The sequence below is a fragment of the Pipistrellus kuhlii genome, unplaced genomic scaffold, assembly GCF_014108245.1.
Source record: "Pipistrellus kuhlii isolate mPipKuh1 unplaced genomic scaffold, mPipKuh1.p scaffold_m20_p_14, whole genome shotgun sequence".
Classification (NCBI taxonomy): domain Eukaryota; kingdom Metazoa; phylum Chordata; class Mammalia; order Chiroptera; family Vespertilionidae; genus Pipistrellus; species Pipistrellus kuhlii.
In genome coordinates this window covers 40012205-40030573 of record NW_023425449.1, presented here as the reverse complement: position 1 = coordinate 40030573, position 18369 = coordinate 40012205, and the positions used below count along the sequence as shown (strand labels likewise).

The 18369-nt window shown below is 46.2% G+C and overlaps 1 protein-coding gene across 3 annotated transcripts in view; it reads right to left on the bottom strand.

The window, feature by feature from the left end:
- The window catches only part of NSMCE2 (NSE2 (MMS21) homolog, SMC5-SMC6 complex SUMO ligase), a 218461-nt gene that overhangs the window by 39144 nt on the left and 160948 nt on the right, over positions 1–18369 (bottom strand). The window contains exon 7 of one of the 3 annotated variants that reach the window (XM_045581526.1): positions 14505–16985. The exons of the other annotated variants lie outside the window; for them this stretch is intronic. Within the exon in view, the coding sequence (XP_045437482.1) occupies positions 16924–16985 (62 nt within the window). The 3' untranslated portion in view covers positions 14505–16923. Of the gene's footprint in view, positions 1–14504; positions 16986–18369 lie in introns of those variants that run through there. 3 annotated transcript variants of the gene reach the window in all.

The window sequence follows — 18369 nt, the reverse complement described above, 5'->3', positions numbered from 1 at the left end:
CAGTTAGTGGCTGGACAATCATACACATTCCATGTGTTCCCTGACATTTCCAGTGCCCACCTGGCAGCATACACAGCTATCACAATGCTCTTCAATGTTCTCTATGTTGTACTTTCCAGCCCAGTGGCTATTTCTAATGGCCAATTTGTACTTGCAATCCCTTCACCTTTTCACCCAGTCTCCCAACCCCTCCCCTCTGGCAAACGCCAAAATGTTCTCTGTATCTATAAATCTGTTTCAGCTTTGTTTGTTCAGCAAACCGTGTTTCCTTAGGAAAAAGGAACTAATGTTCAGTGAGGGCCTTCATATGCAATGAAGGAGGTGAGCTAACTGTTGTGTGTCATGTCCTCAGCATTGTCCTAATGAGCACTTTTCCTGAATCTGTGAATCTTCACAAGCACATGAGGGAGATGCTGTTCCTCCCGCTTTACTGGTGGGAACACAGACTCAGGCACGCACCAGCGTACTCAGGAAACATGGGAAGGCGGTGGGACTTGAACACAGGTCTACCTGACTCCCAGCCCAGCCCTGACTACGCTACAGCGCACCCATGTCATCCTCAGAGCAGCCAGGACAGACGCCTTCCAGTGTTGCTGATGTGGAAACCGGAGCTCTGAGGTCAAGGAACTGCCCGAGGCCCGTCCAGGTCTTCTGGACTCAGGCTCATGTAACACTGTTTTGCTACATGGGCCTCAGTCTGTACTCCCCTCCGCACTTGTCCCTCTCTCTCTAGCCCTGTAACCGTCCTTCCATCTGTTCCCGACACACATGAAAAGGAAAAAGGCCTGGTCACACGAGAGACGCCAGTGATGAGGGACATGCGATGCAGCGTCATCCTTCTGTGTGATTGGCTCATATGATCTGTGTCGTTATCTTCTTCCCTTGAACCCTTCATGTGAGTCCATGCACTCCTTTGAGACCTCAACTCCCATCTATCGCTCTTCTTTTATTTATAAATATTTTTATTCATTTCAGAGGGGAATGGAGAGGGAGAGGGAGAAACACTGAGAGAGTATCATTGACCAGCTGCCTCCTGCACGCCCCACACTAGGCACATGCCCCGACCAGGAATTTAACTGTGACCTGGTTTATAGGTTTATATCATAAGTTAATGCCCGGCCACTGAGCCACACTGGCTGGGCCCCACCTCTCACTCTTGAATCAAGTTGCCCTCACTATGCTCTTTACATCACTGGGCTTACACCTCTGCTAGTTCAGCGTCCCTCACACTCTGTCCATTTCCCCATCTAGATTAGGGGTGTCGAACTCAATCAGAGAAGGGGCCAAAATCTAAAATCCAGCCTAAATCGCGGGCCGAATGGTTTACTGAACAGTCATAAACTGTCATTGTGATGGAAACGCAGCGGAGTGCAGTGATGACAGCGCGGTGCGGGCCACATTGCAAGGCCTGGCGGGACGGATTTGGCCCGCGGGCCTTGTGTTTGACACATGTGATCTAGATTCTAGACTGTATCTAGCATCTTCTTAATTGTGTCATCACCAGCACCTGGCACAGGGCACAGTGAGCATAAAAGAACTCAAGAGCTTGAATGAAAGCTTGCAGGTTGCTATGTGGGTGGTCCTTGGGTAACACCATCTCCTTAGAACATGGATGAGATGCCACAGGACCTTCCCTGTTGGTCATACCGATTAGCCTATGGTAAAGTTGGTTTTGTTTTGCGTCGTTTTACTGCAACCCCAAGAGCCTGCCACTTGCTGTACAGCACTTACTCCCGAGAAAAGCAGTGAGTCAGGATCCCAGCCTCACCTGCAGAGCTGTAAAAAGACCTCTGCAGACAACCACCAGCTGAGCTGGGCCGGTTCCAGGAAGAGACCGAGTGCTTAAGATGCAAGGCCTCTTCCTTGAAGGGGAACTGCAAAGCTGGGAAGCACACCCCCTTCCCAGGTCTGTCAGCTTTCAGAGGCAGGCGGAGCCGGCTGCCCCAGCATCCGTGAAGGCAGTCTTCGACATTTTGCCTCTAGTTGCTAAGTTATTTTGAATGAATCATCTCCGACATCCACCCAACTCAAATCTCTGCATGTCTGCTACCCCATTCGAGTAACGGTCTTTGAGTACTTCACACCCATTGCTTCACTTTCCGTGCTGCTGGGAGTGCCGCAGCACCCGATCCTGGGCACTCAGGGCTGTCCAGAGGCCCTGGTGTGGCAGATACGAGGAAGACATCAGTAGCTTCCTACCACGATCCTGATGGAACAGCTGTTAGACCAAACCTTGTCTCTATCCTTTCAGCTGTGCTCATTTGCCATTTTGCCTGCCAAACCAGTTTCTCTTACCTGTGCAGAGAAGGAAAGTTGTAGGTTTTATTTCCCTTCTTTGTCACCATACTGAGCGCGGTCACTCCTGTCCACGGAGGAATACGGGCACTGAGACACAATTGGGCACGTGCAGCACACGCTGGGGTTGAGGGTGGATGGAAAGCAGGAGTCAGTTGCACGAGCCAATCTCAAGGACCTGCCTCAGCCTCCTTGGTTTAGGTGGAAGGTGACCAGAGACTGTAGCTGGCAGGTTATCAGGTCGTACTCTTCATCGCTAAGAACGAACCTATCTGCCATCGAATACAGACTTGGAGATTGCAGCTGGTTCAGACTTGGCGTAGAGGCCCTTACTCTTTTGAAAGTGTTTTTCACATGGCATTTTTAGATTTGGGATGATAGTGAAAAGTCAGGCAAGAAGTTTGCACAAAATGAACCTACTTGCTAACTTTCTTCTCCCTGTAATGGACTTCCTGCTTTTCAGGCCTTATCCCACCACTCTGCCCTGTACTCCAGCTGTGTCTGTCTTCTCCTTGTTCTTGAACACCAGTTCCTTCCAGCCGCAGGGCCATTGCACATGCTGCTTTTGCCCCTTTGTGCTTGCTGAGCTTTTTCCTGTGCTCTAACCCTGTGGGTTCCTTCTGGCTCAGTTCACATGTCACTCTCTCCCAGAGGCTTTCTCTGACCACTCATCTCCAACAGGCCCCCTGCCTGCTGTCTCCTGCTCCCCCCAGCCCACCTGCCCCTGGGCAGAGAGCTCATGGCATAACCCTAGCACCTAAAACAGATCTCCTGCCTTTGGCCCTGGCCATGACCACGCCTTCTACTCCAAAATGTGCCCTCCGAGTGCTGGTGGCACTATGGATGCAGCAGGATCGATACTTCAAAAGGTGTTCTAACCATGTCTTAAAACAACAAAGGCTTCTGTTAACTCTGAGGAATTCAGGAAATGTAATTAAGAAACCACTTTCCAAGCATCTGAAGTTTTATTTTAATATTTCTATTTCACTTTAGCTCCAAAACTATATAACAGGTACATCTCTTGAAAAACATGGCTCAGAGACATGAAAGCTTATTGAATGCTTTAAAGACTTTATAATTTCTAAAGTTCTCATTCCCTCTTTGGCTCTCTTGTTATCTTAATGTCAGGAAAAACAACCATCTCTTGATTCTATTCCACCATTCAGAGTCACAGAAATTATTCCAAATTTCTTAATTTCCAAGCAACACATTAACTTCTTCAGATTTCTTTCAAAACAGCGAAGGGGAAATCCCTGATGATTTCAGCTGACAATTCCTTCATCAGGAAAAGGGCTTAAATGCTAATCACCAGAAAAGTTACAGTTTACCGGAAAGAACGGGGAAATGCTGACATATTGCACAACATACCACGAATAAAGCATGATTTATTAGCTGAATGGCATACTCATGCTGACCATTTTATCAAGAATTCCTGGTGACATCATAAATTATATTGGAGCCAATGAACCGTTTCTATTGTCCGTGGTTCTGAGAGTCTAAGGTGAACACAAGACTTACTTCTTTGGAGGTCTTATGGGGAAAATGAAACATCTAACAGTCTGTGCACTCTCCCCTGCCTCGCGTCCCCCCTCCCCCTCAAATCCATGGACTTGGACAAGAACTGAGCTGTAGGGAGCCCTTAACCTGGTGTCTACTTCCAGGCAGCACTGAGGGGAGTGCCGTTCTTTGTGATGTCCATTACTTAGAGGAGGAAGGTACGAGATCTGCCTCTGCCTCTAGGTGTGGGCGCACAGATCAAAGTTCTCTGTGGGGGACAGCGAGGGCAAATGCCATAGCCAGGTCCCCAGAACGAAATCCTCCCCCCTCCCAGTTACGAAGGAAGACAGTTTGAAGGTAGTAACTACCAGGCTGTAACTTTGACCCCCAATGAATCTGGTGAAATCAGATAGGTTTCAGTGGAAGTAATCCTGTAACGTGTCACACATGACATCACCGTGAGCACCGGGTTTTCCCCGTGTAGTCTATACAAATTGCAAATCCATCAATCCACCAAGTGCTTTATTAATGCTTTATTATAGGTGATTAAAAACACACAAGGCATTTCACAAACATATCTGGTTAATCATTACATTGTAATTCAGCAGTAGGGATGATGCAAAATTTACGGTCTTCAGTAAGCGAACAGGATACAGAGAAACAAAGCCTGAAACACAGAGCTCCCAGTGATTCAGCCCCAGAGTCAGCCTAAACCTCTGCTCAGATGGGTCTCAGTATTTACTCAGGACACTGGCTAATCTAGTCATTAGATTGGCTGAGAGTCGAAGGTTATTGGAGAAGGGATAGAAGACAGAACACCAAGGAAAACTTAGAGATAAAAACTATGGTAGCGGAATTTATTTTAAAAACCACATTAAATCACCAAAACAAAAAGTGATTACAAATTTCCATGTGACCAGCAGCAACTGCTATCACTTATTGGGCACTCATCATAGGCTAGATTGCTCCATGCATTCTTGCTCTTAATCCCCATGACAACTCTGTCATGTTCAATCCCCAACTAGGGTTTAAAGCAACTGAAGAGCAAGAAGGTTGAGTAACCTGCCCGCCACCACACAGCCGGAGGCTGGGACTGGAACTCACTCAGCCCCACTCCTCTCTGAGCGCCGGCCATGATGCAGCTTCTCTAGCTGAGCCCTTTGAAGTGAGTCTCCGAGGCCCTTCGGGGTCCTCGTGAAACATTGCCAGCATTTTCCGATGTCTCATCCTACTACTTACACAAGTGATTAGTGTTTCCCAATAGGAGGATACCATCTACCGAGCTTGTATAATCACATCTCATCCCACGTCGGCGTCTCTGCCTCAGTGTCCCACTGACCACAGCAGAAATGAAAAAGAAACTGGCTTCCGACCCGAGGTGTGTTATCATCGTTCTGAGGTTCTCACAGCAGAGTTTTAACATTTCCTTCTCAAAAACCTTACAACCACAGACTGGTGCTTCTTGTTTTGACAGTCCAATCTCATTAGATCACGTCCTAGCTCTGTGCGGGCCTTGCTCAATACTCTGAAATTTCAGACCTCCTGAAGCTATGAACCGTTTTGTTGAAGGAGTCCGTGACCTGATGTGAAATTGGAGTCGTGGGAATTTGGACAAACTCATAAACAGCTCCATGGCGAGCTGAAACGACGATGACAATGCCATCATTCACTTACGACTTTTTATGCAAAGCCTTCGAAGTGTTTAATGAATTTTTGCAAACCGATTAAATTCCTCTGCCAGCAATAACTCCATGCTGTACTCTCATGACACAATCCTCTCCAGGGCTGCTGGCCTGGCCTCATGTTATCATGCTCCAATGCCCCGGGGGCTGGCAGGTGGATCCAGAAATGCAATTCTATCTACAGAGCAAAGCAATGGCTCACAGGAAGAAGAGCGTGAGCTGGGGCAAACTATAGCAACGGCACATGCCTGCCTGAATTGGGGGGTGGGGAAGGAAGCTGCAAAAACTGGGGGGGGTGGGGGGGAGCTGGTTTTGCAGCTCAAGATAGAGAGAGAGAGGGAGAAGCAAATGGCTCCCCAGTGGAAGAAATTTAGAAAAATTGCTCACATCCCCTTGTGTTGTGGGGCCCTACGACTCAGTGTATAGCCCGGTGGAATGAAAGGCTTTTTCCCCTCTGGTCGCCGATACAGCCCATAACTCCCACTGTCTCAGCCACCAAAGCAGATTCCTGAGGGCGAGGCCAGAGGGTCAACTTTAGGTTGTTGTTTAGCCTGAATTACTGGTAGCAACCAGAACAGCATAAAATGCCACCAATCAAAGAGGTAAAATAAAATAAAATAAAATAAAAAGATTGTTCTCTGACTCGGGGAACACATCAGGCAGGGAGAATTTTCAACTGTGTGATTTTTAAATCAATGACACAATGAGTGTTTTATTTGGGATTTTTTCATCTCAGGACAGAGAGCAAAGGCCCGGGACTCAGTATTTAGCATCCTATTACATTTAGGTCATGGGGAGTAATGAGAAGAATGTTCACTTTTCATTTGGGATCATACTGTTAACAAAGAGCAAGACAAAACAACAACAACAACAAAAACAAACCAAAACCCAGCACCAGGCCCTAAGAGAATTACAAACTCCGGCGCCTCTGGGCTAGGCAGGGAGCACCAGGTGGGACCAGGGCAAAGGGGAGGGTGCGGAGGCGCTCTGCCCGCACAAGCAGACTGCGCCACGTGGGAGTGTTGTCAGATTTGGAATTTTTAAAACAAGAAGTTGGAAATGCAGACTATGTGAAACCTCTCATTTTTGCATGTTGCAACTAAGTGATGTATACATGTCCAGCAACGTGGGCCAAACCAAACACATCTGTGGGCTGGATCCAGCGCCGGGACTCTGGTGTCTGACCTCTGTGACCACAGTGATGGCTTAACCCTTAAGCAGTTAAAAGGAAACAAGATGGACACATCCTCCGGGGAGTAAATTATACCATTGCTTGGTCCAAAGGCTCTTCATAACTCTACTGTGTGAGGTTGGAGAAATTAGACCAAGAAGTTGATGAGTTTATTCTGTGAACAATGCCCGGTTTCCCAGGGTGCAGCCTGCCGCTGGAAGGAGGGCAGAATGAGATCCGCAGGGCAGGGGAGGGAAGGGGTCCAGTGAGGGAGATGGCCGTGGCCTCACAGAATGAGGTCTGAATGACTCTGTGCTGGCGCTCATGCCTCCTGGTTAGAAATCTAGGCTCTGTTCTTTGCTGCTGCTAGAGACCCAGGAACCCAAGGGATGTGTCAACCAGGGTCTCCAGCTGGCAGCTCAGCAGGACAGATGGAAAAGCTCAGCTAGAGAGAAAAGAGCCACAATCCCTGCTGATCTGACAACACGTACAGAGGGAGACCACACGGCGGCTGGCTGGCTGGCTGCCTATCTTCCTTATCATGCACAAGGCATCACGCCATACAGCAGGCCCTCGGCGCTCTCTACACTGCTCGCGGGAGAGTTCTAAACATAGCCACTGCACATGTGTTTGAAGGAAGGGGTGTCTATTTTAAAGAAGAGAAAGTTCCTTGTTTCTGGCTGTGCAGCTTGAAATTGACAACCCCTGTTCTACCAAGGGCCACCGAACCTCCTGTTAAAAGAGAGGAAGAGGGGACAGATTTGGGACTCTTCCCTCTGTGCCAAGTGACAGGAGAGCTGACCTGTGACCGAGTTACAATGGGCTGGGGCATCTCTGTCCTCACCGGCCTGGCTGTCATCCGAACACGCTCTCTAACAGGAATGGCACTAAGACCTAACCGTTACAGACTGCTTACTACCTATTTGCCAGGTGCAGATCTAAGTGCTTTACATGTATTAACTTATTCATTCCTCACGCAACCCCAAGGACGCAGGTGCTATCATTATCCCCATTTTACAGATGTCGAAACTTCAACACAGAGGCTAAGTATTTTGCCTAAGGTCACAGTTAGTGACGGGTGGAACAGGAATTCACACTTGACAGTCTGGCTCCAGTGCTGAGCTCTAAACCGTTTAGCTAGATAACCTCTCACAATGGCTATAAGGTAACAGCCACAACCAGAGCCTGGGCTGCTCACTGTGTAATGTGAAGGCTTGGGAATTTCTGTTCTAATGGAAATGTGCTACTTTCACCTTTTATGCAGGTCTCAGAGCAATCCTGCATACAGGAGAGCAATGTAAGAAATTTCAATCTGCACACTTGATGAATATTTGTATAATTGAGCTGCACAGACACACACAGTCAAACATACTCTTTGTGGGGAAGAGAGGGGGGGTGAAGAAGGAAGAAGGAAGAAAGAGAGAGAGAGAGAGAGAGAGAGAGAGAGAGAGAGAGAGAGAGAGAGAGAGAGAGAGAGAGAGAATATGGTGTGGGTGGTGGAAGCAGCAGTTTTTCGGTGGCCCCAGCCCCCTGCATGCCTCCCTTACTACATGGGTCTTGTGTGAAGTGCAACTGTGTGATTTAAAGATAAGTGGGATTTTTAAAATTTTTTTTTTAATAACATTACTCCTTCAGGCAAGGCAGCTACTTCATCTGCTGCTCAGTGGAAAACAAGTCACAACACTTGAGACACAGGCACCGTGCAGGGCTGAGAGGCGCTGGGCCTCCTGAAAGGCCTGCAGAGGGACCTTATGAACAACTCCTGCCTCACACACATCAAACACCCAGCTTCCTGCATGAACCATAACCACATCAACTTCGCATATATTATCTCAATTTTCCTGTGATCATGCTCAAGCATTTCTCTAAGATATAATCTATGGTTATTTTTAGGCCCAGCAGTTTTTTTGTTGTTTTTTTTTTTGTGTGTGTGTGTGTTTTTTTAATATAATCTTATTCCCCATTATGACCTGTGATCTTTACTCCAGAGTCTGACTTTGGTGCCAATCTTATATGGGCCCCTAAAAGAGCACCCAATAATAAACCACAGCCTGTAGGGTGGCTTGTTATTGCTGTTAATTGCTTTTTTATTTATGGCCCTCCACTAGAGGAGGCGGGAACCCACCTCTACCAATGACTGACACAGTCGCTCAATACCTAGCCAATGAGAAATCAGCACCATGCAAATTTAGATACCAAAGCACAAGGCGATCCTTTGGTCAGAAAAAGGCCTTTGTACTAGGTGTGTGTTTCTATACTCCTAAATGAGGCAAACACCCCCCTTCTAACTTCCCTGTACTCTGAGTCTGTTTCTCTTTAACTCTACATCCCTTGCTGGGTGATCTCATTCACTCCCCCACAACAACCATATGCCAACAACGCCCAAGTTTTTATATCTCCTCCAGCCTCCCCCCCAAGCTCCAGGTCTGATTTTCCAGCTGGCCACAAGCTTCCCCCGCCTTCCATGAGCCACTCAAGTGAACGTTTCCAGAACCGAGCCTTCTCTCCATCTTTCCAATCTTACTCTGTGTCCCCTCTCCTGAGTGAGGGCACACTGACTGCTGCAGTTAACGGGAGACTTTGGTGACAGACAAGTCCATGTTCAGATTTTCTAGTTGTACATGGTCAGGCTTCTCTGAGCTTAGATTTCTACTTCTCTGAGAAGGCACAGCACTACTCCACAGAGTTGTCATGAAGATGAAATCACCTAATCTAGGAAATTCCTTAGCTCTAAGCCAGCATACAGTTCCAGTCTGCAGCCAACAGCACCTCTTAGTGTTCCCCACACAGTCCATTCGGTCTCCATGCATCCAGCCTCCTCCACTGGAACCTCAAAGCCATGTTTTACTTCTGATGGTCCCTCCGCTCCCTCTGAAATCAGAGTCCCCAAGTCTATCAATTAGGCTCCTCAGACTCCAAAACTTGGCTTTGTCTTCCCCTTCTCCACGGCTCCTGCTCTCATTCAGGCCCTCGTTGCATCTAAAGGACTATCATCATTTGCTAGTGGCTTCAGGTCTCAGTACGTAAGCCCATACATCATAGTGACACCAAAGTCACCTGTCAATACCTACATCCATCATGTCACTCCGATGCCTGAAAACGTTCATGGGCTCCCACAGGTGACGTCCCCATCCACATTTTTAAGAAATGCGGTGGGAACTATCACTTATGCCCATAACTTGTTAGAACCGTTCTAAGATATTTTTCACTTAATCATCACACCAATGCCAATGAAATAAATACAATGATCCTTGTCTTACAGATGAAGAAAATAAGGCTAATCGTTATCCTCTAACGGAAGCCAAATCATCTGTCCATTCACAATCGGGTTTGACCCCAGCCTGTACATCTGTCAGAGCAATGAATTCCCTTCTTGTCTACAGAAATAAACTCTAAAAGTCAAGGCGCAAAAGGAAATTTCACATAATCAGAGCCAAACTGAGAATCTCTCAGGAGGGCTGAGTGAGCACAGCCAAGGTCCCTGTCAGTGCTGGAAAGAAGGCTGTTTGTTTGGCTGCACCAGCCGAAGGAGCTGCCCCGCATCCCCTGTCCTGTGAAAATGTAGTTCTCTTTCTGTCTTTGCTGAGCACGTACAGATGAATTTGTGTATAACGTTTGGAACAGTTAACAGAGCACTTGGAATGCGCCATGTAAATTACTTGTCCTTCCCAAGCAGAGGGTGCAGAGACCCTTTGCCTTCTTAGCACCTAGCACTGTACTTTGCATGTAATGGGCAGCTAATTCATGTACTTATGGGGGGAAATTAACAGCCCCTCTTCTTTATCTTACAGTTCAGCTCCTTCAATAGTCATCACAAATGTCAAATTAGTTGAATGTGGATTAAGAGGACTGTCGGGTAGGTGCTCATTTGCTCCTTCAAAACCAGTGATCTATGGTCAACGAGACTAGTCTGCCTCCCCGTCCTGCACGGCAGTGGGTGATGCACATTCAGGCAGACTTTGCAGGTATCCATCCAGTTGAGAGCAACATCTTGCAAAGTCAAGAGTCTGACAGTTCCCACAGGCTCCTCTGAGTCAAAGCTGAAGTGCAGGTTCACGGGTGGAGACAGCTGCTCTGAAAGCTGCCTCATTTTCTGGGCTAGTGTGGTCAGGAACAGGAAATTGAACCTGTGGTATTTTGGGCTCTGATTCTACCCTGCCCTTAAAAAAGCACTCAGCGACAGTGGGGTCTGGACGTGTGGAAAGAGTGAGCTCATCGCATGTGTCCGTTGGGCAAACAGAAGACGTTGGGAGCCTGAGGCTGGAGCTTCGCCACTGGGTCCACCTGCTCAGTGTCCCGGGGAAAGCCCTGTGGTGCTGGTGCACAGACACTCTGTCCCTGTGTCCAGAGTCCTTAGGCTGCACAGGCACCACATTCCTGCCGGCTCTTCAGCAGCGGGCCTGTAGAGTGAAATCCACAAGTCCTGCTACAACCAACCTAGTGGCCAGCACATTCCTACACTCACTACATTCTGAACAACATCCTGAGAGTCCCAGACCCGGCCTGCCTACTGCCCCAGGCCAGCTCCCTAACCCTCTGGTCTGTTTCCGCTCTGGGGACAATGTCATTTGCCTTGCATCATTGTTCCAATCTGCTTTTTCTATCTGATCAAATCAAACAACAGGGGCGATGCATTTAGCACAGTGCCTGCTACATCAATAATCAGCAGTATTTGCTAGAATTCCTCTCTCAATTCTTACCCCATATTGATCTCAAAGTATAAGTCAAAGTCTTTACAATGGCTTTGAGGCCCTTCCAGATCTGCCCCTCATCGCCTCTCTGATCTCACTTCCTGCTTTTCTTCCCCTCACCCACTCCATGTGGACTTCTCTGTCATTCCTGCCACATGCCAGGCTTATGGCAGGAATGACAGAGAAGTCCACAGGTTTACTCATACACCTGGTGCCCCACATGGTCTGATGTGCTGGGACAGTGCCTGCTTCAGGAGACATCCAACAAGTCTGTGCTGAATGAATGAACTAGCTTGTACTAATTGTAATAATTGTAACTAATAATAACTTTAGAGAACTGGACTCTGGACTAAATACATAATTGCAGAGGTCTTGATAGTTTGTGACTGCTTCTGAGAGAACCAGGACTCTGGCTCCTCCCCCTAACGAGAAACTATTCCAAGTGCTTCCATAAATTAGTTCATTTAATCCTCACCCCACCCTTCACCATGTGGTGAGGTATTATTATCAGCGCTTATTTTAGGGAAAACCAAGCTCTGAGAGGTTAAGTAATTGCTAAAGGTCACAAAGGTAGTGAGCGATATAGACTGATGTCATGTGCCATTGACCCTACTACCTCAGGCAGATGACTGTTTTGAATGCTATTTACTGTCTGACTCTCCCTGACTTTGCAGTCCTTTCTGAAGCCAGCAATACAGGCAGGATTTTACTCAGCGCCTCCTCCACCGGCCCCTGCTGCTGGGATTCCGGCAGGTTCCCCAGCCCATCCTGCTCCGGTTATGATGCGGCAGCTCAGACCAAGTGGTAAAGCAGACAGTTCACTTCAGGGACAGAAAGGCACAAATGTTTTGCTTTGTTTTTCTTACAGCTTATTCTTCACAAAACCAGCCGATCACTGAGACACAGAAATGACTTTTTCTCCAACAAATAATGACAGGATTTAAAGTCAATGGGTCGTACTGTTTGGAGCTGCTGCTGCTGGTTAAGCAGGATGCTACAGAGCTGTTTGGGGAAACTGAGGTCAGCTGCAATGTCCTCCCGTCACTTCCCCAGTTAGTGCCCATCCATCCTTCAGCACCCTGTCCCCGCTGAAGCTGCTCAGACCAGCCCTGTCCTCAGCCTCCTGCCTCCCCCTCCAGGCTAGGCCTCTGACCTCCACCATGACGCCTGCTGAACTGCAGGGACACTACCTGTCCTACACGGGGCGAGGGGCCAGGACACATGCTTGTACCCTCTGTGCTCAGGAACAGAGGAGCTCCGTAACTGACCGTGGAACGGACTAGACCGCCCTCCTGTGATACCACAACCTCGGAGATCTCCCAATCTGCCTTGTCACCTTTGACCCGGCTCAGACTGAGATCTAAATGGCACAGCCCTTGAAGGGGCCCAGTTCTAGTTCAAGAAAGCCACCATTATGTGGAACAGTCTTCAAACCCAATGCTCTCGCCATCTGCTAAAAGTTCTCCCCTGGTCTCGATGAATTCAATACCCTCAACTCTCATTACACAAATGTATTCAAGGAGTCTTTACATTTTCCTAAGGGGTCTTTCCCCTCTGCAAAAGATAGCTCAACAATAAATTGTCATTTCCTCTCGATTCAGCCAACACATTGGTTGTATCGACGAGAATATTTATAAGCTCTTGCGTTCTACTGCACACAGATTTAAAAATACAAAAATGTTTGTAGGGGAAGATAGCAATATTTTCAAGGGCTTACTTTCAGATATTTATTGGGTCACTGCAAAGGAACTAGCAAACCAGGGGAAAGAGTGACGCATTCCTTCTTACCAGCTTCAGACGGGGCTTTGAGTCTGCGTGCAGATGGATATTTCCAAAACCACTGGGCAGGGAAGCTAACTTTAAGCATCTGAGGAACAATCCCTAAGGGACTTTGAAGTGAGACTAACATCACCCAAACTTAGTCCTATCAATGCTGAAGCTATCGAGATTAATTTAAAAAAACACATCCTGCTTATTCTAAGCAATGTAGACATGAGTCTCAAACTGGTGACAACAAACCACATACCACAAAGTATTTAAATGAATCAGAAGTTCCAGAGCAGGTGGGGCCTAAATTCACACACACACACACACACACACATACACACACACACACACACACACACTGCAAAACACAAAACCACCAAAAAAAGACAGAAATCCCCAGCCCCTCCAAAACTAAGCCCATGGATATTAAGAACCACTGGTCATGTTCAATGGCATTTCATTTAGTTCTTATAACAATTGGTCCATTTCACAGAAGAGGAAGATAAAGGGAGGCAGTCTGAGGAACTCTGTCTCTCCTAACAAGGCACCCACAGGATTGGAAGTGCTGGCTGACAACATAGCTGAGGGCTCAAGAGAAGGCTCTCTGAGGCCAGACTGCCCGATTCCAAATACTGGCTCCAACACTTACTGGCCAGCTGATTTTGAGCAAGTTTCTTAATTTTATCTCAGTCTTCTCATCTGTAAAATGGAGTACACACTTCATAGAGCTGCGGTCAGGGTGAATGCGTAAACTCTTCTGAAATGCTTGCACACAGGCAGCACTCCTTCCACTCTTGTCTGACTTCAGAGCCCATGCTTTTTCTTCTATGGCAAGGGCTAGTGTTATGAAGCATAGAATCAACCTCCACAACAGTTCAGAACTGCTCTGCGGATTCTAAATCAGTGCAAGTTAATGAAGATAGTCCATTCCAGTTCTCACTGGGTTGCATTCCACGCGGAAGCGCTAGTATTGAGAAGCAGGCATCAAAGGACACAGAACTTGGTTCGACACAGAAAATCATTCCCCTCCTTGAGAACTGCCTGACAATGGAATGAGCTGCTTGTCCCAGGAGGTGCCTCCCTCAGCGGTGACTACTGAGTGAGCTGTACAGATGGGTCAGAACCGCTACCCTCGGGGCAGGGAGCACTGGGTGAGACAAGCTCCAGGGTTTACCTGCGATTCCACACCTGACACTGGAGAAGATATCAGCATAAAGGGCTGCTTTTTTGCCAGGTTCTTTAAGGGATGTAACTGTAGTTACATCACACTCACTCACCTTGACTGAAAAGCATGAATGGTATGAAATAAAAGCTGTTAAAATGGGTGTGCCTGTGTGTGAGTGAATGTGAGATGCTAATTAATTCCTTGATTTTTAGGCTCCCTTATAGTAAGTGGCCCAGTGAAATGATTATAGTAATTTAATCAAAGTTAATAGTAATTTAATTGACTATGAATAACTAGGTTTACAGGCAGAGCACAAATACTGCTTGAATTTCTAAATATACACTATCTTTTCTATGCAAAACAGTAATCAGAGGTCCTTGGTTTTCAGAGGGAAAACTAGTATAAGCAATGTTTTTTAGATTTCTTAAGAGGAAAGAAGTAAAATCGCTAATCCGTTTTCATTTTAGGAAAGATACAACTTGGCCATTTCCCAACAGAAATGACCAGCCTTGGTGGGCTCCTCTCTAGCAGTCTTCACCTCATGCTTATGTGCGACAACATGAGGGATGGGAAGGCAATCTTAAAAGCTTTCACAGAAACAACTATGACTCCCTCCCCCCCCAAACCAACCAACCAACCAACCAACAAACAAACAAACAAACAAACTCTACTAGTGTAAAACTCACCAGTATTTGAGGTATGCTCTCTCTCATTCACTCACTCATTTTCTCTCTCACACCCCTCCATTTCTAGTATGTGCAGTGGCACCGGGAAGGGAGGGCCACAGTGTTCAGTAAATATGCCACGTGCACAGAGGAAGTTGATTGTTGAGATGCTCAGGGCACAAGCTCCGAATAAGGCAAGCATGAAATGTCATTAAAGCTCACGTTGTAAATGGGATAATCCCTAGTGGTACCCGCTTCAGAGGGCCCTGAAAAGAAGACACAGGCCACCAATGCACAGCATTACTACACCGCTCAGCTCACGTCCATGCTTGATGAGCACTAGTTATACTGTTACTTTTATAACTACTCAAGGGTCAATCACTTTCAAAAATAAAAATCTAAACTACAATTCCTACTAATACTTCAATAAACAGCATTTACTAGTAGTTCTTCTTGGGTAGTTCTAAAGGCACACGGGTCCAGCCACACAGTAATTCAGGGTCTGCATTAGAGGCAACAATTACCATTGGGCGACAATGTGCTTAAGTTTTAGCCCAAATAATATTTTAGTTAATAGAAGGCTCAAAATAGAATTTACTAAAGCTGACCAACCAACCAAACATAACCAGCTCCTTCAATATATATAGTTAATGATTTCCTTTACTTGGGGAGGCAAAATTCAAGCTCTGCCCATAAAACTAGCTGATATCCCCTAGCCCCCCACCGAACTAAGCCACATTAATGTATATTAAAAGGCAAGGAGTAACTAAGGCAGAACATATGTGATACACGGGGAAGGGATTAATTACCCACTCTTAGGCCTTCTCCTTCCCTCCTCGGTCTGCCCAGCCTGCTCAGAGCTGAGCTAACTGCAGGCAGGTGTGCTGAGCCCAATGACGACAACCTAGATCTGGGAGGTCTTCTCTCTGTGGGTCAGGGAGGATGATCTGTTTTCCCTTAGGGTTTCTTTTGGGGGAAACTTTCTGAGAAAAACTGAGACCTTCTCTGAAGAAAGCATCCTCTGAATTCTGACCAACTTTTAATTTGGTTTTGGTTTCTCCCCAAATGGCTTTTGTGGAGGCTCCTTTTACGTATCTGCTATCTGGTGAAATCAAGATGGTGAAACCCTGACACCTTCTGGCCCCCATCCTTTTCTTTCTTTGACAGACACACAAAGATAACCGCACTAAGAGCTCCCACAGAGGGGAGAGATGGGAGGTACAAGGGGTACGAACTCAAGTCTAGGGATACAAGCACAGGGCTGACAATCACCGTGCTTCTACAGGAACCAAGGGATATGGAGGCATACCAAAGCCACGAGAAGGTGCTTTCCTGTCATCTGCAGCCAAACCCGATGTCATCATAGCCACACGGCATTCAAGAAAGTCCAACCTATTTTAGGTGGTTTCAGGTGACAGGTTATTGGCCCACATGAGAGAGCCTGATGGTTATGGAGGAGAAAAAGTTCACTGTGCAGTGAACAACTGCTAATCTTGACTGATAAACCAGCAGAGACATGCATCTCCACTCTCCGGGGCTTACTGGATGACATCACACCGCGGGTTTAATCAAAGTGCTGTCTGGATTATCCGGTAAATGTCACATAATCACACTTGAGTACCTTAGATAAAGGCCTCAGAATGATTTCACAGGGCAAAACAAACCTCCCAGATGAGTGCATGACATGAACTCCTTTACCCTTGTGATCTTTTGGGTATAACTCTAACCCCACACATGACATTTGTCTTGAACAGAACTATGATTTTGTTTTAGAAAATAATCCTGTAATACAAGAGTTTCCATTAGACACATAAGAAAGTATCAGATTGAAGCTTTTGACATAGGTTGGTAAAATAAATATCACAATATCAATCCATCAGGGGAAATGCATATCAAAACAATGAGAGAAAACTTCACACCAACTAGGATGCTACAATCAAAGAGACAGATAACAACAAGTGTCGGCGAGGACGAGGAGAGATTGGAACCCTCATACACTGCTGCTGGGAATGTAAAATGGCGCAGTCGCTTTGGAAAACAGCCTGGCAGTTCCTAAAAAGGATAAACATAGAGTTACCATATGACCAGCAATTGCACTCCCAGACATATACCACGAGAAATGAAAGTAAAAACATATGTCCACTTGTACACGAATGTTGATAGCAGCATTACTCTTAGCAGCCAAAAGATAGACAAACTCAAATGCCATCAACTGATGAATGGATAAATAACATGTGGTATAGCCACACAGTGGAATGTTACGTAGCACTAAAAAGAAAGCAGTTCTTTCACATGCTACAACACGGATGAACCTTAAAAGCATGATGCTAGGTGAGAGAAGCCAGTCACAAAAGGCCACAAATGCATATTTATAAGAAATGTTTGGAACAGGCAAATCTACAGACAGAAAATAGATTAGTGGTTGCCTAAAGCTGGGGGCTTGGAGGAAAATAGAAAGTGAATACTAATGGATACAGGGATTCTTTTCTAAAATGTTCTAAAATTGATTGTGGTGATAGTTACTCTGCGAATATAATAAAAATCATTGCAACGTGCAGGTTAAATGGGTCAATTGTGAATTATATCTAAAAATGTTGCTAAAAAAAGGCATTTTAGCACATCAGGTAGGAGGAAATATGATAGACGAGCTACAGCAGGAATTGCTTCTTTAAGGATTCCGATGGCATCCTCTCTCAACACTCTGGGAGTCACACCTGTCAGGTAAGGTCAGGACCTAGAGAATGGCTTTCAAAAATTTTAGCAACCTCCCTAATGCTTACAGTCATTTGCTACTTCTGCTATTCAGTATCCTTGAGGATTAAGCTTTTTCCCCCCATTTGTAGTCCTACATTAATCAGCATGGAACTTTCCACTTACTAAATGCTCAGTTACTATTTCCTGAATTGAATTCCAATATATTTAAAAGAAAAATAACCAATTGGGGACCATACATAAAAGTCAAATGAAGAATATTTTGCCTTGTTTGAAGAAAGATAATCAGCACCACTACAGCTCTCTCTCTTTTTTAATCCTCACCCGAGGATATTTCCCATTGATTTTTGGAGAGAGTGGAAGAGAGAGAGGAAGACAAAGAGAAATATTGATGTGAGAGAAACACACCCTGCACACACCCTGACTGGGGCCTGGGCTGGGTAGGAGCCTGCAACTGAGGTACCTGTCCTTGACCGGGATCAAACCTGGGACCCTTCAGTCTGCAGGCTGACACTCTACCCATTGAGCCAATCACCACTACTGCTCTTTACCACACGAAACCAGGGGCATCTGAAATGCAATTAAGTCCCTAAAATATTAATCAGTGCTGGTTATAACAGGAAGATTCATGCTATTCAATTGCCTGGTTTGTATCCCCCTTGATAAAATCTGAACTGTCCTGGACAGCAGTCACTTCCAAAGTGATTTATATCCAATAGCTCTG